Source organism: Myiozetetes cayanensis, unplaced genomic scaffold (assembly GCF_022539395.1).
Source record: "Myiozetetes cayanensis isolate MyiCay16 unplaced genomic scaffold, myiCay2020 scf1, whole genome shotgun sequence".
Lineage (NCBI taxonomy): Eukaryota > Metazoa > Chordata > Aves > Passeriformes > Tyrannidae > Myiozetetes > Myiozetetes cayanensis.
The window spans coordinates 38,790,186-38,814,429 of record NW_026086604.1 but is presented as its reverse complement, the minus strand read 5'-3'; the positions used below and the strand labels follow the sequence as shown (position 1 = coordinate 38,814,429).

The 24,244-nt window shown below is 38.6% G+C and overlaps 1 protein-coding gene across 2 annotated transcripts in view; it reads right to left on the bottom strand.

Annotated features, from left to right (window-relative positions):
- Nucleotides 1–20,018, bottom strand: part of RB1CC1 (RB1 inducible coiled-coil 1) — a 69,534-nt gene extending 49,516 nt beyond the window's left edge. For both annotated transcript variants that reach the window (XM_050328265.1, XM_050328273.1), the window contains exons 1-5: nucleotides 19,896–20,018; nucleotides 6,805–6,923; nucleotides 4,685–4,812; nucleotides 3,689–3,815; nucleotides 3,259–3,429 (exon numbers count right to left, since the gene is read on the bottom strand). In XM_050328265.1, coding sequence (XP_050184222.1) covers nucleotides 3,259–3,429; nucleotides 3,689–3,815; nucleotides 4,685–4,755 — 369 coding nt within the window. In that variant the 5' untranslated portion in view covers nucleotides 4,756–4,812; nucleotides 6,805–6,923; nucleotides 19,896–20,018. The remainder of the gene's footprint in view (nucleotides 1–3,258; nucleotides 3,430–3,688; nucleotides 3,816–4,684; nucleotides 4,813–6,804; nucleotides 6,924–19,895) is intronic.
- Between the last annotated feature and the right edge of the window lie 4,226 nt (nucleotides 20,019–24,244).

The following is a 24,244-nucleotide window of genomic DNA, read 5'->3' as shown; positions in this document are numbered from 1 at the left end:
TGCTCTTACATATAGTTATCTATAAATGTGTATGCAAAAGGCTGTAAGAATGCAGGACCTCCACTGTGAACTAAGATGACTTTTGGTTATAATTGAAGAGTAACAATGGATATTGCAGAGAAAAATGCAGAAAGTCAAAGTATAATTTAAGTCAATAATGGCCAGTTTTAGACATAGAAAAAATGATGGAAAGGCCATAAAGGCATGGATTAATAAAAATACTTGTTAAAGGACAGTGCAGAGCTACATTAAGAGTCATATCACAGATCCTCTGGGTAGAACAGATAGCAGATTAAATAGAAACCAGTAGCTATCAAATATTCTCCCCTACTTTTACATAGTTACACATCACTGTTTCTTATTGTTGACAAGAATAGGTAAGACTTTATCATGAGCAATAATCTAGACTGCAACTCTTATTTTCCTATTCCCAAACATCATCATCATGTATTAGCACATACATTAGAAGTAAATATTAATTATCAAATTTAATTAATTAGCATGTCCTAAATAATTACAACAGGCAAAAAACTCTCCATCATCAAGTACTGCCATTCTGCTTTTCTGGTAAAGCAGGTTACTGTTTCTCTAAAATTAATAAAAAGACAAAGCTTGGACCATTATATGGTAGATTTTTCCTATCTATTTTGCAGGAAGTCTCCCATACAGTAATCTCTGTGGTTTGGGATGCATCAATCCCACAACTACACAGGTGCAGAGTCTTTCTAGCTGTTGGTAGATCTTAACTGATTTTGAGAAGGATTAATATCCCATGTTCCTTCTTGCTCCCAAGCAAGAGGCTTATGGTGAAGGTTGAAGAAGATTAATGCTCTAACCACATTCCCAGTCCTCCCTCAGTTTCTTCTGAATTACTGCTCAATACGCTTCAAGCAGGCATCATGAATAACTACTTCAATACAATACCACAATACTTCTTTATACAGTTTTCACACCTCGGTACATCTGAAATCACAACAGACTATTTACTAATCTTCCACCACACATGACAGTTTTGTCATTCCCCTGACACCCCAGAGAAGTACCCAATTCATTTTCACAGCCTAACACACCTCCTATGGCTTTAAAAGATTTAACATGTAGGACAAAATTAACTGTGGGTGTAAAGGTATGTCAGATTTATGAATATTACTACCTATTTAGTCTTTAAATTAATTTCCACATTTTTCACCAAAAAAAAAAAAAAAGTCTTCTATCACTGTAGCCCTTTTACAAGCAGGGAAGAACTGGTAGAAGTGGGGAACAAATAATAATCTTCCCAAAGGTAAATCTGCAGGCTAAAAATAAAACCTCCATTCTACCTAGATTCAAGTTTAAAGACCATTAATACTAAATTCCTCCCCTCCACTCCACCCTTCAATAATACTAATTGAGTACAGAAGGATTTATTTTCTTACAAATCAACTCAAGATCACTCTCGCCAGATAAACTTTCCAGTCTGTAGCTAAATATAAGTATTATAGGCCTACCAACAGAATGAGCAAGTAAAGATTTAAATAGCATATTTGAAAGCACAAACACTGCAGTAAACTCTTATACTCTGCAGATTAATGCAACCTTCAGTATCAAGAGGGAAGATTAGGTAGCACCAACAATTTTTTTTCAAGTCTAGGAATAAAACCCCTGGAACAAAAAAAGCTTACTCCAGAGGAATTAAGTATATTCTGTCATTGTAGAGCAACTTTATCAAACTGAAAGCAATATTAAGAACTTTTAAGATCAGAAAATAGGGAATGGGACAGAGAAGGTAAAATATCAACCACGAGAAATGTGAGACTGAATACCAGCACCTTTCACTTCCATTACCCTAAACAAAACATAAAGACCATACTACTTACTACAGTCCTCTTTTCATTTCAAATCAGTGTTAAGTATTTAGCAGCTACCAGTCTTGCTTATTTTATAACCTCCTCTTAGCACCTCACAAAAAAAAAGGTTTTAAAGCACTTTCAGTTTCAGCTGCTAAAACCCAGAAAGCTCACACTCTTCAAGGAGCACAATTGAAAACCTCCCACTCCTTAGCTGAATTCACATTGATATCCACTCTTTCCTGTATGACAGTCATGATTCACAGATACCCAGTAACTCAAGGCCCTATTTACAAAGTCAGCAGTAAATGTCAACAGGTGGGAGAAGAGAGTCTACTGAACTCAATCCTTGCCTTAAATCAGACAGTATTGCAAGGTCAATTATTCAGGCAAAATTCCACCTTCCAACAGGTCAGGATGCCAAGGGAAAAAACAAAATCCCTGTACTATATGCAAGACTTAACACTTTTCGCTGAATTCAGCTGTACAGTATTAAAATCCAGCCACTTCAAGTGCTAAATATTCTTTTGGACTGCAATAAAGTTGTCACTGAAATTAAGAAATTTTATTACCAAGACAAAACATACATCACTATTCATTTTGAGCAAAGTGCAACATATAACCATTCTCCAACTCCCAGCCATTGGAACCTTAAATAACCTTTAGAGATATTAAAAACATTTAATACATTTAAATGTAAAATTTGAAAAGAAATGAGGTCAGTCCCTAACATGAAGAAACACAATCAGCCCATCTACTGAAGGCATTGTGTCAGTTTTTTGAACACACAGCTGCTCCTACTGCATGCACACTTGGTATCTTACTGACCACGCTGCAGGGAATGAGTTCTCTCTACTAAAATAACACAGAAGTAATCAAATTGGGATTCTGACTAGTTTGCAAGTAAATACAGACAAGCAAAAGCCAGTACTCAATAACAAACAACCTGAATTTTAGGAAAAGGAAGCTTAGTTTTATTAATTCCTCACCAGGTGTTTAAGACACATAAGATGAAACAGAAGCTTGGCAAAGTGCTTTTAAAAATTATACTGCTAATTTTCTACTTGGGTTAACAACATTTCCAAAGTTCCTGATTTCAGGTTGAGGCAGACAGAGGACACTGAAAACAAGGCAGTGCATTAAAGCATAGGTCCCAAGCATCCAGATTGCTTTTATTTTACAAATAGTGTAAACATATACATCCATAAAGGTGTCTCACATTATGCTTTTGAAAGAAGCTCTGAACATGCTAAAGAAGCAAGCACATTTCAACACTTACCTTGAAATACTTTGTGACAAAGGCTCTGAAGAATACATCATCACTAGCATGCCATTCTTACTTCCTTTTGAACAAACTATTTCATATTTTACAGCAAGTTTCCCCTCTGACATATCTTCCTTTGGTGTGCAAATACAGTAAGAATCTACTTACCACAGCAAGTTGTGTTCGTGATGCTACCGTATGAAACACTGCAGGCATCATAAGAGATTCTTCTACTTTCAATTCCATCTCATTCTCTGCTGAAAACGTGGTTTTGGGGATAGCTGGTGGACGTTCACACAAGATCATTTCTTTGTTGAATAAAAAAATTGGATTGGTGTCCTACAGTCAAAAAAGAAAGTTAAATCAAACACTGAGCAAAGGCAACATACTCTTTAATCACCAATTATTCCATTGTGTGGGTAACACATCTTAAGAACAAGTTAAAATCTATAAGCTAAATAGATAACCACCTGTTCCTCAAATCAAAGAAATCCAGCAAAGAGCACACTGTGGAAAAATACTTAAAAAGTCCTCAGTAAACCATCTTTTTCTTCCCCTATAAATGACAGTTTAGACTAAGAATGCAGTATGCACTTACTGTTCCAGCACTGTAACTACACACTCTTCTGTCTGGTGCCATGCACTCTCCTCCATTGACAACCAGCACTTGGTGCTGAATGGCAATCTTATACTTCGTTTGAATTGCATGTTTCAGATCAGCCACACTGGAAGAAATGGGAACAGAAGATGACACTATCAGCATATTGGTGTCTAATTTTACACTTGTCAGTGTCAAAGCAGAAGATTTAAAAATTCTTTAGAATCACTACTTCTTATTCTGCACAATGACATATTTCTAAGTTTTGGAAGTGTTGTAACACGTTGCATTCTGGATATCCAGCTAATATGCTGTCAGCTAAAACAAGACAGCCTCTGCATTACTGGTGCAATTGGGCATTCAGCAGTTCAAGTTTTACATACAAGATGATGTAAAACATTTTGGAGCCTTACAACACAGGACAGAACCCACTTTTACCCATCTAGACACAGAACCCTTCATGCCAATTCTTTAGTATCTAATCTAAAAACATTAAAGAGCACACATTTTCTTCAGGATAAGCACAGTAACAGAAGAAAAAGAACAACCTCCAGAACTTCTTCTGTGATGCTAGTCAGTGAAAAACGAAAACTCTTACTGAGGAATCCTAAATAAAATACCATTCAATAAAAGGGCACAAAAGATCAGAAGTCATTCTGACACTTCTTTCCAAAAAGCACCAAATATACCACCAGACTCAGCTAAGACTAGGTCAGCCTCTGTCACTGTCCCAGAAAGTCAGTAACCTCTCTGCTCTTTCATGGGATCTCAAATACACACAATCATCTGGCAAGGCATTTAAAATGCTAATCACAAAAGAATGAAGAAAACCCACAAACCCAAATCCACTCAAATACATGAACATCTGTGAGAAAACTATATCAACATACTAAAAAATATAACTGAGTATCATCTGTCACGAATCTAGTATGTAACAACTATATACACTTTTAAATTTAAAAAAACAAGCAATATACAATTAATTTACTCTCTTACTTTTGTACAGCAAGTTCAGTATCAAACGTAAGGGTAGTTCCAGTGTTGACCAAAAATACATATAGCTTCATGATGATTTCTTTAGGTCTCTGAAGTTTATAACTTCCACTGATAAAATCATTTAGAAACTGAAACAAAAATTTCAAGTGTTAGTTTTACATGAGTTATGAAAAAGACATGCACATGCTTTTGAAAAAATACTTTTAGATAAACAGTATGTGAATATATCATTCCTCACATTCCACAGGTCTTTATCCATTTCTAAAGATAGAGATTTAGCTCCTCTGACCAGAAACACAGACAAGGTAACTCTCTGCACATGCAGATGGTTAGAAGAACACATGGTAATATATACTGAGAACAACAACAAAAAAAAATAAAATAAAAAAAAAAAAAAAAAAAAATTCAAAAACATGACTTCCAGTTGCAGAGGTCACCATCCCAGATCATTATCTGGGTTGTCTCAATTATTAAATATATTCTTAAAGCCCTTGATACAGTTATTTCCAGACATCCTTTCTAGATTTTACAAACAGCAGCATGACCTATGCTACCTATTTTCCTCAACTTACAGCCACAAAGTCTATCTGCTCACTAAGATCCCTATCCATACCTTCTTCATTTAGACATATTGAAGCATTGGTAACAAACAAACAAACCAATAAAAAAAAAACAACCAAACAAAAAAACCAACCAAACAACAGATTTCCTATTTGTATTTCTCCACAGTAAGTAATAATTTTAAAAAGTATTTTTCTCTGTTATCAGCATTAGTTAAATCTTTGTCACCAATGGTAAATATGGAGTGTATAAGAAAGAATGTGCAGTCCAACACACAGGATGCATTTTCAGTCCCGTGCCTCACAAGCACCTGGAGGAGTAACCATATGCACAGGTTTGTGCAGTGTAACTGACTGACAAAAAACCTTGACCTGCTTCACAAAACATTGAGATCTGAGATTTTTATCACTGAAATACATCTTACTTCTAAGCCTTTTTATTCTTCTCCTCCACAGGAGCTAAGAAGTTTGAGTAACTTCTGCCACACTGACACTGACAAAGCTGCTGCAGAGTAACACTGCAGTCACTAACAACCCGAATTTTTTTTTGTTATGTCGAAGGAGTTACAAAAAGTTGAGCTGTAAAACTTTTAGCCACTAATTTTATATCACTTTAAAAAAGACTTTTCGATTAAATTACTACACAGGTAATATAAGTGGCCCCTCTTTCTCTGAACACATATACAAGATCTACACAGCTAATTGTATTACTCTAAAATTTGTCTGAATTTGCATTTATCTCTTTGCCTACACATAGAAAAATTGACAGACCACAGAAAAAAAAAACAAATATGCCATTAAAATGAGGAGGGGGGGAGAGGTTTTACCAGAATAATTATTTCAGAAAGTCAAAAGAGCTTTCTTACAAGAGAGTGGCTTTCCACACACTTCTCAGCATTAATTATAATACATAAACTAGTTAAAACATGTGTTTTCACAGCAAGGTTTCAGAAACAGAACCATATCAAGTAAAAAAGCCTCAGTTGAAAAATTTGATCTGAACAGAGTTTTGTTGTCCTTACACTTGAACTCTGCTGCACTAAGTGTCACCAGTTCCATTTTGTATTGGGAAATTAATATATTCTATAAACCAAGTTATTAGATAGGTAAAAACTGTTGAACACCAAGAACAAGCTAATGATTATTTATTTATTACTAATTTTTTTGGACTAGGTTTTCAAAATCCTTTCACAAAGAATGTATTTGTGGCTGTGATCCACATAGAATTAGAAACAAGCATTAAATAATACAATGTTTCAAGCAAGCAGCATGGAGCATACAGAAAAAAAAAATAAGTTCTTTTCAATCTACGTAAGTAAAAGGTTTGTATACTACCCAGTTTTCATATAAACATTACTTTCCAGGCTCAAGTGAAATATGAGAGAATGTGCTCATCTCATACACAAAGTGAAATTTTAATCATTTACCCCTCCATAACATAATGCTAAACCCAACTAGCACAGAAAGAAGAAACATTATCAAGATCAAGAATATTTATGACAGCATCTGCCATGCATCAGCAATCTCCAACTTTTTAACTTCAAGCAAAGAAAGAATTACCTTCAGGCACTATACAAAGTTACCACCTTCTTCAAATTCAAGAGGAGAGTAACCGCACACATTCGCTTTACTTGATTTTTGGCAACAGAGTAGCATGGCTGTTCAAAGCCAGAGAAGATCTGCAAAGAAAGAAATACAAAATGCAATTACAGGTACTATTAAAATGCCAGGATTTTATGGTGATAATTGCACCTAAGCCAGAAATCAGTGTATGTCAATGCCAGAAGAATAATTATGTAGTAGTGTTTTGTTGTTTCTTTGGTTTTTTTTTAAAAATTAATAACGCTATCCAGTTACAAGTCTGCCCAAAACTGCTACACACCTGAACACTTTTGCCCATGAGTTTTGTTCAAAGTAACTGTTAACGATACTTTTGAGAATTTACAAGGAGAGATTTTAGTTCATTTAAAAAGAACTGCTTGCATTTCCATTAACTGAAATAATTGTTCGGAACTGTTCCAGAATGCTGATACGGTGATGCTGAGAGCAATAGCAAAAGTCATAACACGTGCAATTTATCTAAGAAAATCCAGCACCCAAAGCTATACGTGCTACTGATGCTGAATGAACAATTATCTCCAACAGACTCCTTCAGGAATCAGTGTCACCTTCCTCACCTGAAACAAGGTAACCTATTATGCTAAGCCACTTGCCTACTTTCAAAACATGTGTTAGATTATTTATTAAAAAAATAAAATTAGAATAAATCAAAGTGAAGATGTTAACCATTCCCAGCTGCTTTTTAAACTACAGTGGAAACTACAACAATCAAAATGAGCCAGATAAACAAAGGTGATCTTTTTAGGCTACTCTAGTTCATTTTAACTGTTTTCAGTTAAGTAGCAGTGCCAAAGGAGAAGGAGCCCTTGGCAAGGAATGTGTTGATGAGAGGTTGGGCTCAGGGCAGCAAAGCAAGTGCACAATCAAACTCCAAACTGCAAACAAACATTATTTCTATCATGTTAATGCCCCAGCAAGCTTTCTGAGAAGATGATCAGGCACTATAAAGGGTGATAATCCATTACTAAAAATAGGCTTGCTGAAGCCTGAAAACCTTTAGAAGGTGTAAACCATTTTATACAACTCGTGCTACCAACGTTAAATCAAAAACACTTTGTCCAAATTTGAAAACCTTACGATAAAGAAAAAAATTATTTTACAGGCACAGAACAGAGAAATTATCTTCCTCCCTCCTGTCCACTCCCTCTTTACTCCTATGAAAAATGCAAACATCATTTTGTCAGAAGCAAAGGTACAATAAAAGGGAAATAAGTAATGTGTTGAAGTACTACCACTGGAAAAACAGTAATTGAAGTGTCTTCCTCCAGTTTAGCTATCAGTAATCAGTTGAGCAAAATGAATTTATGACTATTTGTTTCAGATCAAAGTAATGCACATTAACATGAAACTACTGAAACACTTATGCCACAAACCAGGATCACAACACAGTAATCTCTACTCTTGTGATTCCTTTGCAACCATTAAGGAGACAAAAACAAGTAGTATTTCTTCCACCCAACATTTTAGCAAACAATCCCAGGGGAAAAAGAACTACACTAACACAGGTAGGACAAATTTGTATTAGATTACTCCTTAAAACAAACAAACAAAACAAAACAAAAAGGGGGGGGGGGGGAAGTTCAATTCACAGAATTACACAGAAGTCACCCACTCCCAAGGTTGTCACAAATTTCAGTGAACGCTTCCAGGAAGAAAGGAATTGTGTAAAGAAAGGTTTCAGAAAATACGTGCCTTTAACAGCAGCCTCTCCTGCAGATTCACTGATGTCCAACAAGGACAGGCTGCAGCACTCCCTTCCCTCAGCAGGAACTATGTCAAGTGCCTCTCTCCAGCTGCCTGTTTTTGCAACACTGGAAGAAAATGAATTTCGAGAGCTCTCCCTAGTCTTGCATGTCTGGACAACATCTGTCTGACTCTGAACAGAGTCCAAGATTAGTTATAGGGGAGGATGTATGAAAGTCATCACAGTGGTCTAAGTTTCTTCTCCTTCAAAGGTCAGGTTACTGCAGACAAGCAAGCAAGGTCAGCTACATATCACAAATTAGCCTTTAAGTTTGTTCCCAATATTCCAGAATATTACTATTCAGCAGTAATATAAGTTCTTAAAATAAGCTTGATGTGAAAGTCATACCATCAAGCTTCAACAGAACATATCCATAAACATTTTATTATTATTTTTGTATTAGCACAACAGGCCATTAGGAGAATTTCAGGCTTTGTTAAACCTTTTTTTAACACTAAACTGTTATATAGCATTAAAAGTTTCAAGTTTTTTAGTGTTATAGTGCTGAAACTATTTTAATTTATTTTAACAGAGGTTGAACAATTACAAAATTTTACAGCTAGCAAAGACAGAGCTATGTAATCAGACAAAACCACAAATGACTAATCCACCCAGATTATTTTTTTAAACTGTGTGACTTGCAGCGTTAGATCCACACTATCCTATAAACTAGATGCTTCAAGTTATGGGATGGAAGTTTGTACAAGGAGCTGCCACAAATTATCAGTAACATCATTAAAAAAAAGTTGAACATTTGAAATTTCTGTAACAGCTGCCAGAGCAGACAGAATATGATAGATATAAATATATTTAAGACAAAGAACGAGATGGCATGTAAGTAAGAATAGTTTAAAGTAGAAAAAGCTTCTGTAATTAATTCAGAATACACATATTTTGTTACATTAGCTAACAAAACACCAAAACCAGCAATGAATACATTATGTTGGTTGTGACATTTATTTCACTGCTCTGCGTTGTATTTACATTGCAATGCAATTCCTGCAATCTTTTCCTATACAACATAAACTCTTCAACAACTGACTACTTTTGTAGTCTGTGTCAATCAATACTTCCAACACATGTTCTTTACAACTACTGAGATGTATTTTATTTAGTTCAGAAAATGCTCATTGTTACATTTTTAAAAGAAAATGAAGATCTGTTTACAGACCCTTCCTTTATGTCATTACAGTACAGGCATCATAGGTTTCACAAAACTCCACAGATAATCCTATGGCTACATTAACCACTCATTTCTGCCCTTAAGTGCAGAATCCCTGCTCCATTACCTAATGCTGACTGTTCCGTTGTTTCATGGTACAATTCTTTTCAGCTTTACAAACTCAAACACTGAAACACAGCAGTCAGGGGAGAACAAAGATTGAAATCAACATTTATGTTGTTTGGGTTTAAAGGGACATTAATCAACTTCACTTTAAAGTCACTATGTTTCCTCCATATTATCTTACTCAAGTTAACACACATGTTTTTGACATCTCATTTCCCATACTTCCTTTTTAAACTGGATTGCAAACTAAACTTCAGCAAATGAAGATACTGACAATTTTGCTTTAACTCCAAAGAATTTAAACTGAACAATGCCAAAGTTGAGGCTTTCCTTTAAACCCAGTTACAACAGCAACACACCTGCCATATAAGGCACCTTGCTCTTCCTCCCCAGAGAAGTACTGCTGCACATCTACACATTAAGTGTCATACGTATCAATGCTTCATCTCCCAGGTCAGATAGAACCAAAAGGTCCAAACTCTTTCCCCCTTACGTATATCTCCAGGTTGGAAGGGGCTCTAATCTGAGAGCAGACAGAACTACCTAATCAAGGCAAGACTCTCCCTGTTCACTCAGTGCCTGCAACTCCACATTGCTATTAGACATTCACATAACTCTGTAGGATCATTATCAGTACAATGCTAATAAAGAAGTTTCTCTTCTCTTACTGCAGACCAGCTGATGCTACACTATAGGTAACAGAGTGTCTACAATATGAATCATAAGTGTCACCCTCAATTACAAGGGTCAGGAGTCTCACGAGACACCACCACAAAATTTCTGCCTGTCAAAAGGGTAATTCATCTGAGGCAAAGGCTGACAAGTCTGTCACATGCTTAAAAAGACTCAAGTTCTATTTCTCATTCACTAAATATCTTCTTGGATAACATCTCCCCTAAAGGGGCGTATACCTTTATTACCTCTGGAGATCGAGAGTTAACTTTGGAGCAATTTAACATGTTATGAAACTGTGCTTCACTTCCATATAGCAAATCTTAAGTTTTCCCTTTGAAATGCTGCAACTCCTGTGATTTCACCTTTTTCTCCTCTCCTTTTAGAGCAGGATTTCCTGTTTCACTTCAACTTAGGCAACTCTACTAATAGAAAAAGGTGCAAGACCAGTGCAGAATGTTCCTTACAAGTAATTTTGTTTTCTTATATTAACCTGTCTTCTACTTCTGCTTGCCCTTTTTTTTTTCAGGTGCCCTTCTCAAAAATTGCTCTCTTGCTCCAACTTGCAGACCCCACAAGCAAAGTATTTTATAGCACATAAATCCTAGTATGAAAGGAAAATGAAAATAGAAATTGAAGCTGAATTTAATGAAACTAACACTTTTCTTCATGTTAGTTTTAAGATCGTCTCTAAAAGCAGACTTCAAGGAGCTTTCTTTAATACTGTAACCAATGCATCTTACCAGAAATATCTTAATTTTGCAGAAGATTACTACTACCACCACCAGAAGAATAGAAAGAATGACCTCATTGTGAGGGCACACATTCTTTAGTAATGCTTTATGCAACAGAAATGGCTGTTTCTAAACTACAATGCAAATGCATACCCTTTTCTGGATAACCAACTGCTGAAAGGAAATATGCTTTAAAAGGCATTTCAAAAACTTAAAAGGAAAATTAAAAAAAAAAAAAAAATCTAAGCTATGTGATGAATAAATAGTAGAACTCCTCGTGACCCAACTGCAGAGAATAATTTCAACCCTCACTCCTCCAAAATAAATTTAACCAGAAGACCTCATCTAATCAGGGATATACATGTTACTGCAGGTGGAGATCCTATCTCCCATTACCACCTTATATCAAAGCCTATAAACCTCATGTTCAAGCCACACTGTAGTCTTAAAGAAAGGCTGTCAACTCCTGACATCTGTAAGGTGCCATCTGGAGCTCTATTTATATGGTGTTGAGATGTGCATCAGGCACAGAGGCGGTTACTTAATTACAGCAACTCCAACAGTCACTGTGTTGTCAGCAGCTCTCAAACTCAGGTGCTGGTCAGTAAAGCAAGTCTTTTCCACTCAACACAAAGAAATAAGCTGCAATTCTGCAGAGGAACCAGAAAACATCCCTAAGCTCCTAATTCCCAACTCACTAAAGTAGAATTTCAAAAGTCAGTAAATTCAGTATTTCATAGTATAGGAGGCTTCTTGCCCCCTCTCCTTAAGATGAATCTTTCATATAATACTAACTTAATACTTGAGTTACATGTGACCATCATATTCAGAGTTGTTCTTGCAACTCTGAATTGCATGGAAGCTCCTCATTCAGCAAAGTAGGTGCTGCAATGCCTTTACAGATCCTCAACAACATCAACACTGAAGCAGCAGGAGATCAAAAACAACCTCACCTGGGCAAGCAAGAAAACATGGTGTGTTTAAGTGTAGCTTTGAAACTGGTATGGCCCAAAACAATGCAGCTTTGCACAAGTTCAGACAAAACTTAAATTGTGACTTTTAGGAAAGCAAGAGTTTCAAACACATTCATGAGGTAACAAGCACATTATCAGGCACTGTGTCAGGATTCCATAAGTACATAATCATAAAACTTGAGATCTGATGGTTAGCATCTATTTACACTGCTGGTTTCACTGATTTGAGGAGCTGCCAAAACACAATCCATATCAGACAAAAGTTTTTCTCCTCCAACAGTTAAACACGATTTTACCATATTTTTCAAAACCCCACATCTCTTACATGATAGAAAGTTAAACTTCTGTGCCTCAGTTAGCAGCTACAAGTCAGAAAACAAACCAAGGATTCCTGGCAATCTTATTGCTAGGAAACAGCCCACGGCCTGTAGTATCCTTTTTCTTTCTTTCTTTTTTTTTGTTTTTAATTGATGGAAACAAGTCTTTCCACAGCTGTCTGCACCTTGGTTTTTGACAAAGTTAACTGAAGGTTTTGTCAGATTTTTCTCTTTTTAATGTATAATTTTGCCATTTAAAAGGTATTTGTAGTGTACAAGCCTCCCTTGAATTACACAGATTAATCCATTTGCTTTGCAAAGAATGGTGAAGAATGGTGCTCTTGGGTAAGTGGAGCTTCAGGTGGATTTATTCAAATTACTGACTGACTTCATACGGGTGGGAAGGTTTTCCCTCTAGACTCATACTCCTTAAAATAATTATCATGTAAAAAACAGTGTTTAGAAACAATTCTGCAAGAAACAGGCAACAAAAATTCCTTCCTTTCTTGCACCAAACACAGACAAGTCAGCATCAGTGCTTCTTCCACTGACATGCTCTCTCTGGTTAACCAATACCATGAACACTGCTTACAGATAGAGAACTAGGTTTATGAATCCCCTTCCTCAGCCAGTTCCTCTGCTCCTTTCCCTGCACCAGCTTTCAGTGGTGCAACTGTCTATACTTCTATGGAACGAACTGGAGTACTCTGCTGTAATAAGTTAGAAATGGGTTACTTCCCCACAATATCGATAGCTCAAACTGATTCCCTGATCTGGTTCACTACACAGCTCCACAAACTGATACACTTCAACTAAGGCTGGAAAGAGGCCAATGAATACCGAGGATATGGAACATCAGAACCATCATTGAAGAAGACAAGTGAGAATTTTCAGAAGGCCACCACTCACACTCCTAACTGCCATGCCATCCTCAGTTACTAGTAGATTGCTTATAAATGGAAATCTATTAAAAAAAGATTAAAAAAAAAAAAAGACAGCATCTTCTTAAAGAGCAGGTTAAGATAACTTAAAAATGAGCAATTATTAGAGATGCAATTCAGGACAGAGTTTCTCAAAATACAGTCTAAGAGGCCACTCATCCTGTCCTCCCCCATCTAGATATACCATTATAACGCTTTTTTCTCTTTTATATAGAAAAGGGAAAAATCCTGGCCAGACCTACTTTAAAAGATGAAATCACAGAAATTAAGACTGATTAAATGGCATTTATTTCACAGAAATGAAAGCACTACAGATAGGAAAGAAAGTAAAAGATTGAAAATAATGAAATGTAAGACAAGTAAAAATCCTTGTGATTTAGTCTGACTGCCTGCATAACAATCTCAGGTTCTTCCTGAATTAACTTCTATTAATACGCAATCATGCTTTTAAATAACATTAAAGTTTTCCAGTAATAAGGAGATCCACCACCATCTTGGAAAACTGTTCAAATGACTTGCAACTTCCAAACTCGTTTCAAACTTTTCTTATCCATATGGATGTTTATAAATTTAGCATTTGAACTTTCATGATCTAAAGAGGGAGTTTCTCAAAGCTTTTAAGTTACTTATAATTCACATGTCACCTATGAACTTCCTACCATTCATCAACATTCTCTTTTATTTCAGTGGTATCTGAAACAGGTAAGTACAGGACTATCAGTGAGATGCAGAGCCAGTGTAATCCCCAGCCTCCCTAGGAATACATATTCAGAAATCATGTTGAGATTCTTGTTGGATGTCACGTAATTACAAATCACCTTCAGATCTCTACTGGCATCAATCTGAAAGAAGATAACAGCAATGTGTTCAGAAATGAGAAAAGCTGCAGGACGTATTTGCAGAATATTGAAATATCTCTTATCTCAAGAAAGTGTTTCCTAATTTTCATCTGCCCTTCTTTATCTTTCTGGGATATAAATCTTTGCTAGTTTAAAACACCTAACAAACAGTACTAATAAATCCCTTGATGGAATATTACCAACTTAAGAACTACACAACCTCACCAAAAAAACCCAAACAAACAAGAAAACCAACAAAAAACACAACTCACAGCAGCTGATGTATTAAAACTGTACTCCTCTTTACTGAACCCTGGTTGTGTTGTATGCAGCCACAAAGTGTGTGTGAAACTGTTGTTATATTACATTTGCTTTTTGAAATTTATAGATCTTTTACCACCAAGCCTCTCACGTAAAACACACAGGAAAGTTTACACACTACCCCTCCCCCACCCTTCATTCAGATAGAACTGAGAATTTTGACTCATATTTTTAAACCGCTCACTGGGTGAGAATCAAGTCTCTTTCAATCAGCAGACAGCACGAGTAGTTGTGAAGAATATTTTTTAATATGCAAAAAGTCATCCTGGGTTTACTAGTAGAATATTTGCAATACAGCATAAGCACAATGTATTAGAAGAGAGCTTCTAGTCCAGTTACACAATATATTCTTATATAAGAATCTCTGCTTCATCTGAATTTAATAAAAATACACACTCTGGAGGATGGAAGGAAAACTGTATGAATAATAGTACCGTTTTGTCAGTAAGAACTGTCTATCCTAAGCACCACTACAATAAACAAGGGTCATATTTCCACACTTTTGACATACCAGCACAGCTACTTGGCACCAACAAACTCAAAATAAAGTTTGAGATAAACCACTGACATTAAGAGTCTCTGCTATATCAGGAAAAAAAACACCATTCAAACAATATGGAGCAAGAAGTACTGCAGCTATATCTACAACACACAGAAGAGCATATTTTACAGAATGGAGAATGAACATGTTCTACCAGAGGGAAAAAAAAAAAAAAAAAAAAAAGCAGATGAGTCAGTTACAAAAGAGAACCTGAACACTAAAACAAAGTAAAATTTGGGCATTTAGAAAGAGCTACCTCAAACATTTAGAAATCGGATCTCAGCAAAGTGCAACTCTTACAGAATTAATACTTTAGCTTTGCTAAGAGTGGTATGATTTCTTGAACTAATGATACAAGTAAAACTTTCCCTTTAATTAGTTCTTCAATACTGCTTTCTACCTCTAAAATACATATTGTTTTCAATCTGTTTGAAATAAAAGCAGCATATTGGCCTGTCAAACACATCTTCAAGAACAATAATGAAGATTAATGTATCATACAGATACTAGTTCCACCTAATCCCTCCAAAAAAAAAAAAAAAGACAATGCAATTGAAATACTGAACTCACTATTTCACCACAACTTTCCTACTTTCCTGAAAAAGAAAAAATACAGTTGCACAAGTAAGTCTTAGGAGGTAAAAAAAACCAAACATGAGCTCTTTCCTAAGGAAAAAAATAAAAGCATGTTCTGAAGTCAGAGACTTATTAGAACATTGCTTAAGCAGAGCTGTCTCAAATGCTTGCACGTCATTCTTCTTATTGAACCTGGGGCCTTACACAGCAAGACAGACACAGGACATCTGGAACCCAACTAGTCAACAAAGCAGTTTTACATTTTACTTTCAATAAACAGGTAATCAGTGCAGGTCAGAAAGAAATTCATACAGCACTTAAGCTTTTTCACATAGAAAGCAGGCTACCAGATTCTAAAACAGCTTATTTTCTAGATGCACAAACTACTAGAGCTTTATATATAGCACACAGTAATCGTTTCACCTTGATGCGATAAAGACAGCAGGCCCAGCTGCAAAATCTGTTTCCAAACGAAACTGTCAACATCTTGGACGGACATAAAAACCTACACTGAGCTGCTGCTTGAGCTGGTAGTTTAAGCTCAGAACCATGCTGAAACCACAGACTGTAAACCTGAACAACAAAAGAAAAAATACACAGCTGGAGATGGACAGAAGACAAGCAAGAATTGCCCTGACATCTCTGATGTTTCCCTTGACCAGCCTCATCTCAAACTTTGAATGAAAACGTTGTGTCAATCAATCTTTTTTAATATTTCTATCAACAACTTCCAACAACTGATATTAAGATACTATCTACGTATTATTAAGAATTTAGTTATGCATGAATCCCATTAGAAAAGACAAAGTATACCCACTTCCAACCTTGCCTACAAATAGGGATAGAAAGAGCTGATACACGGCTATGTCTTCCACCTTCTCTTTCAAATGAACTCAAAATTAAAGTGTGGATCTGTGATATGAATTAACTCATAAATAGACAAGTGACTTCTGCACAATGATGGAATGCTAATTAGCTCACAAAAATAATTGCTAGCAAATTTTTATCACCATTAATTACGCTGTAGTCTTTTTGCAACAAAAAATTCATGTAAGGATCTTTCAACTTGTATACCAAAATCATTACTCTGATAAATCAGCTAGAAAACAGACACTCTGTAATTCTTGCAATTAGATCAGTATTTTACATATCAGCAATATTTTTTTTTTGCCTGTTTGGTATCAGTGCATTCAGTCAGGTTCTGCAGTATAATACATTATTATGTAAGTTGGCATCTTGTAATCAACTGTTTGCTATTCAATAATACTGATTAACAACTTTGCATCAGCATGTTAACTATTAATAAGGTCCCTGAAAGTAGTAAGGTATGAACTTTTTTCTCTCCTCCTCCTCTTCAGAAACTGTTCATATATTGTCATTGAGATGTGAACCAAAAATCAGAAGCACAACTTTCTTGAGCAACATTTCATATGCAGGAGACACATGACTGCTTGGGTAGTATCCAGATAACTGAAGTAGCTCGTGTGACAGCTGAGTACACACACTAGTTTTTCATTTTAACTTGTTTCACTTTACCACAACATGCCAATGAACCCAACCTGTGCAATATAAGTCTCAAGAGCCTCTCATCACTCTGAGCCAGAACCTCCACAGAAACTAACTGCTAGTTTAAAATTAAATAAAGACTTGAGAACACACTGATGACAACATAACCTGGAGGATAGCACACAGGAAAACTACTGTAACTGCCACTCTCTTATCAAAAAGAGCAAATCAACATCTGTTGCTCTCCTTTCCCCAACATACCTTCAACACAATTAATCAGAATAACTGAAGTTCTAAGAAATGTACTAACAGTTTAGAAATTCAGTTTTTCACCTTAACTTCTGCAAGACTATGTAACCTTAGCTGTGTTCAGCCAACATGCAGGGACACACCGTTTTTAAAGAGACACCACAAAAGACCTCAAAATAACCCTTGCCCTCTTCTCCAGTCACAGCGCAAGTCTGCTGCATACACTTCTAATTATAAATATAGTAACCTGACATGGGGAGAGAGACAGCCCCTTGAATATGATCTCAGAGACTACTAACCCAAATCTGTGCTGAGTACAAGTCTAAAACAACACAATAAAGCACAAGATAGATCACTATTTTACAATCTACAAAACGCACCACTACTTGCATAAAGCATACAACAATAATATACTCCCAAAGCACAGTTAGATCTATCTTACAGTAATCCATTATCCCAAAAGATCCTGTTTGTATTTCTAGCTCTATAAATGGTGCAGCTAAGGCCCCTTATCCTGTGTTCTTCAGCAATTTGTTTTCTTTACTACTCCCAACAGAACAAACTATAACCGCTTTGAGCTCCAGACAGCATTTACAATAAGTACAAATATATACCCTGAACTTCCTTTTAAACTCAATGATGTTTAAATATCTAATTTCTTTCTTGTTAATATTTGTTTCTTGGCACAAAAGCAGAGCACCAGATAACAGTAAGGCCCTTTCTTTATGTGCTTCATCTTTTAAAAACTTCCTAAGGTACTACATATGAAACATTCTTCAAGTTCACAACTTAAATATACTGTAGTAGTGCACATTTACATTATTATTATGAAGTATTTCCACAGAGATGGACTTTTTACAAGGCTATGTACTGGACAGGACAATGGCTTTAAACTGAAAGAGGATTGGTTTAGATTGGATATTAAGAAGAAAATGCTTACTCTAAGGGTGGTGAGACAGCTAGAACAAGTTGTCCAGAGAAGCTGTGGATGTCCCATCCCTAGAAGTGTTCAGGGACAGGTTGGATGGGATTTTGAGCAACCTGGTCTACCGGAAAACGTCTCTCTGCCCACGGGAGGAGGATTAGAGCTGGATAATCTATAAGGTCCCTTCCAACCCAAACCATTCTACAATTCTGATTCTGTTTATAGTGTCTAGTATTCCTCACAGTACTTCTCAGCTATATAAACTTCAACTGTAAGAAGCAGTTTTTTCCATCCTCATTATTTCTCTAAAATTACTGAGGTATCTTTTACCATACCTCATACATTACCATCTTTTACAAACACACACCTTCAGAAGTGTAAGTTCCTCCATAAAGCCAATGGCACAGACTAAGTCTGACACACATTTACGTGAGTAGAAGGAAAAAAAAAACACAAACAGTTTAACCTTCTCATTCTTTCCCATAGAAAAATAAAGGTGAAAGCTTAAAATACAAACCACAAGAAATGGCTCAGGGCCAGAACATACCATGTAATTACTTCAGACAAAAAAACAAATGACATAAGAGAAAAAAGCTAGGGCCATATGAGGTCTAAATTAACATTTCTGGGTTAGTTCTGAGTATCTCAGGAACTGACGTGACTTTTTATTTCCTCTCTACATGACGTTAAGTAAGCAGCATGAGCATTACAAAGATCAGCTCATTTAATTCTCCCAGCACTTATATTAGCATTTCTACTTCTGGATCACTGGCAGCCAGTACTTTGGGGGCCAGTGAGAAAGAAACGCCAGCACTGGTCAAGACAACAGGCTGAAAGTCCACTGGAAAGCAATAAGGAGAAACCGACAGGAAAATCCAGCACACGACACACGCTTCCTCGGGAGCAGAAACAAGTAAACAACCGAGGGAAAGAAAGAACAACGTTTGTAAACACACAACGCTTCTGCCGGCGCTCGCCCGACCGCCGCCGCCGGCGAGCACGGAGGCGCTGCCAGGCTGAGTCATTCCTTATAGTAACTTCACCGCGATTCCCTCGCCCTGGCAGCAGAGCCCTGGGCAGGCAGGAGCACCCCGGCCTGCCCGGTGCTGCGGGTTGGGAGTCACCGCCCGCCGTGCCCGCACCCCCGCCAGCCTCGCAGGGGTCATTCCGCCGCCCCGGCAGCGGCACCAGCGGTGGGATCCCGGTCCTCCTGCACCCCCTTCTCGCCGCCTCCCGGCTTTGTCGCCCGCCCCACGGGCACAGCCCCGCGCCCACGGCCGGGACTGCCGCCCCTCGCCAAGGCCGCCCTCCCGGTACCAGAGTGCCCGCCTCCCCCGCGGCGGGGAGGGGCCGAGCGGGGCGGTGGAGGGAGCCCGCAGTCCGGGGGCAGCGCTCGCCACTCACCGGAGGGTCCGGCGCGGGCAGCGCCGCGCATCCTGCGGCGGCCGCGGTGGCGGCGCGTCCCCCCCGCGCCGCGCGGCCGGGCCAGGCAGCTCGGCGGGGGCACGCAGCGCCTCGGCGGTGCCCGCGGCCGGGCGGGGAGAGGCGGCGGGGCGGCGGAGGCGGCGCGGCGGGTCGGGCCAGGGGCGCGGAGCGGGATCGAGATGAGGCCAGCCCTGCCTGGCGCGGCCGCCGCCGCTGTTTGTTGTTGTCGTCAGCCGCTTCCGGCGCGAGGGCTGCCGGGAGGGGGCGGTGCGCGGGAGGCAGCGCGCGGCGGAAGCGGCGGCGGCGCGCGAGTCTTGGGAGGGATTGGGAATGTGAGGGAGCTGGGGGATCATCGAGTTCCAGCCCCTATTCCCGGGCAGGAGCACCTTCCACCGGACCAGAGCTCCATCCAGTCTGTCATTTGAATACTTCCAGGGATAGGGCGCCCGCAGCTTCTCTGGGCAGCCTGTTCAGTGCCTCACTACCCTCACAGTAAAGAATTTCTCCCTAATATCTAATCTAAACCTACTCTCTTTCAGTTTAAACCCATTCACCCTTGTCCTCTCACTACGTGATCTTGTAGATAGTCTTGCCCCATCTTTCCTGTAACTTCCCTTCAGGTACTGGAAGGTCACAATTAGGTCACCCCAAAGCCTTCTCCGGGCTGAACAATCTCAACTCTCTCAGCCTTTCCTGGTACGAGAGGTGTTCCATGCCTCTGGTCAGCTTGGTGGCCCATCTCTGGACTCACTCCAACAGGTCAATGTCCTTCCTGTGCTGGGGGTCCCAGGCCTGTGTGCCGCGCTCCAGATGGGGTCTCACCAGAGCAGAGCAGAGGGGCACAATCCCCTCCCATGACCTGCTGGCCACGCTGCTGGTGATGCAGCCCGGGATGACACTGGCTTTTGGAAGTCCCGCCCTTGACCTTACCACAGCACAGGGTTTCTTCCATTTCTTCATTTTACTTTGAGATCACAGGAGATCAAATATTTAGGAAATCTACAGAGAGGCTTAGGAATCTGTCCAGTGTGGTTTGAGTTTTATTGTAAAAAAACTCCACTGAAATAACTTTTGTGAGCTTCACTGACATTTTAAATTAAAATAATCACTTAAAAAAGATGTTTTTAGATGTCTTGCAATACTTTGTTACACCCCAAACTAATAGAAAAATGTAAACTTCTAATAGAGAAACTTATCAAACACTTTTGCTATGAAATGCAACTTCCAACTACACAGATATCAGTTTCCACACACTTCTACATATCATGTCACTTAAAGAAGGCAAGATCACCATGACCAGTCCAGCCAAATAATGTGTCTGCTTCCCAAACACACAGTAATTTTTTAAAGGCCTAAAGTGAAGACCTGCTAGCAAGGATAAACTGTAGATAAATAAAAGGAGAAGGATTCATAGCAAGGAATCAAGGGCTCTCTGTCACTATATTATTTTCCTTCCATAGGCATTGACTGTTATTTCAGCACTTAAGACAATGGCTGATTGCACTTCCAGTTGCTAGAGAAAATTCCTGCAGAGGAGGATGGGCCCCTATGGGAGCTTGGAGAGCTTTTGATGCAAAGCAGCCCATGCGCTTTAGGGTGGGAAGCACACCCTTATTCCTGTCTGAGAAAATGAAAGTGAACCTCACACACATAATTTTTGGGTTTCACTTTTATTACAAGTTTCTTTAGAGGCTCAGCCTACAGAAATTTTCTTTGTGATGAGGACATTTTCACTTAGAGAAGAGCAAATCGGAGAGGGGTACAAGCAAGGGGCTTGTTTGACTCAGAACTACGGGTGGGAATCACAACACTGGCATCCTCCAGCCAAGATCCCTCGAGCACAGCATACAACTAGACTGTACCTTCCCTGCCGCCTCAGCATGACCTCTCCTTCTTCTGTAATATACACCATAGACAGCAGGTCATGGAATATAGGAAATTCAAAGCATAATATTGCGGCCAGAGTATATTCAGATATAGAATATACTCCACGCATCAGAAGAGGATTGCAAAAGAGAGTGCAAGCATGTCATGGTCCCCAACATAGAAAGGAGATTGACCTGCTGGAGTGAGTCCAGAGGAGGCCACCAGATTGATTAGAGGGATGGAGCATCTCTTCTATGAAGAAATGCTAAGAGAATTTGATTTGTTCAGCCTGGAGAAAAAAAGGCTTCAGGACAACCTAATTGAGGCCTTCCAGTTCCTGAAAGAAAGTTACAGGAAAGATAGGGCAAGACTATTTACAAGAGTATGTAGTGAGAGGACAAGGGTGAATGCATTTGAATTGGATGAGAGTGGGTTTAGATTAGATTAGGAAAAAAAATCTTTCCTATGAGAACTGGTTGTCCCAGAGGTAAGGTGGATGCCCCATCCCTTGAAGTGCTCAGGACTGGGTTAGATGAGGCCTTGAAAAACCTTGTCTAGTGAAAGTTGTCCCTGTCCACATCAGGGGGGTTGGAACTAGGTGATCTTTAAACCTTTCAACCCAGGCCATTCTATGATTCTATGCATTCAGTAAAATAGCTAGGTCATTATATAAAGCATTTTCTTCCCCTCACATAAGTTTCCTTTTAGATGTTTTTAAATGTATACACAGCCCTTCACCTAATTTTATTTTTACTTCTAGTTCACCAGCTTTGAAGTCTACTACTTCTCACAAGCTGGACCTGGCCTATGGTCTTCACTGTAAACTCTTAGTAACCACCTCTGCTGGAGAGGTGGTTACTCTCTGCTGGAGAGCTTCCTGCCTGCTTGACCCATGAAAGACAATGCTGAATATTCACAGCCTGTTCAGGCAGGTATTTCTTGTAAAATGTCACTTTCTGGGCTTTTAAAGGTCAACATGACTTCTCTATCCCCAGTTGCCATCTTGTGGAACCCCATAAAAAACTACTCCCCAACTTTGCAGCTTGTTAGGAGACATGTCCAAATTACCCACATTCTGAAAGACACCTTTGGCACTTCAGACTACAAGAATGAATGGAGATGAGAAGACATCGGTACTTGGATGAACAGACATAATGTAATGGGAAATATAAGTTTCAAAGCAATTCAGGGGATCTTTCGGTAATGTAACACTGATTATGTCAAAGTTGTGTTGTTTTAATTCTACAGATGTCAGGTTCAGCTTTTTGCATCTCCTAAAATGGTCTTCTCCTTCATAAATTCTTTGATTGTGATGAAAGACTAATCTTTAGTGTGAAGAGAATGATATCCATCTAGAACTTGACAGAACAAGTGCCATGCATGCTATAAACAGAGGTAAAAAACAACTTTGAGGTTTAGTAAGCCTGAAGCACCAGTAAGTCTCAATAAAATTCGCTTGAGAAGAAACTGCTGAGAGTGACCTCTTGAAGTTTGAGTAGCTGAGAGACTGGCAAGAGTAGCAGCAGCATCTCTTCAAACACTTAAGTAGCAGTGCCAACAGGTTTTGTAGTTTTCTGGCAAAGCACCTCTGCTGCTCAGGCTCTCAAGAATTGCATAAAATGAGGCTTCAGGCGCTTAAGCATTGTTCTGTTTTTTACAGCACGTGTGGGACAGCTGTTGATTGATTTGAGAGGTAGCCCAGGCTAGACTGAAGCAGGAACTTCAGTTCTGAGGAGTAAGCGAAGTGCTGCTAGCAGAGCAGGTTGTTCTGGCTTGTTCTTGTAACGTTTCATTATGTTGCTTCCTCTCGAAGTGATCCAGAGCCACTTCATGCCAAGCAACTAATTACAGGGTTTTTTCGTAAGCCTGTCTGAGCAAAACTTAAAGTTTAACATTATATCTGGCACTTCTATTCTAAAAAAGCTGTACTTTATGAAGATTATTTTGCTCCAGGATATACAAAAAGAAAGCATCTAATCGAGGTTACTGATGATTCTTCACGTTTGCAAAGTGCTGTACCAAATGTAGGTTATTATTCTTTCAAGATACTGTTTAGGATCCAACTGTATATTTTTTCACATTCTGTAAAAGAGATGAGAAGATTGAAGGAGTTTTTCACTGTGTGCTTTTAATTTTGGGTGCCAAATTTGTTATACCAAAGAAGGTATCTTTTTTAAACTACATGTTTATGCAGCTTTTAGTCAGAGAGCAAAAAGAGCAGGCTGCTCTTCAAGGAAAGGCAAGCTGGAAGCCAAGGATGACAGCGAGGCAGTCAAAGGCACTGCCGTGGATAAGGGACACAGTCCCACAGTATCAGAGTGAGGTCTGGTGAGAGTTTTTCTGTACAATTGTAGTCTACCATGCCAGTAATAGACCAATGCTGTCAGTATTTATTTAGTTCCAAATGTACTTGAAAAACCACATCTTCCTATTTTTTTAGCTCTGCTTACCATAAATTCTCC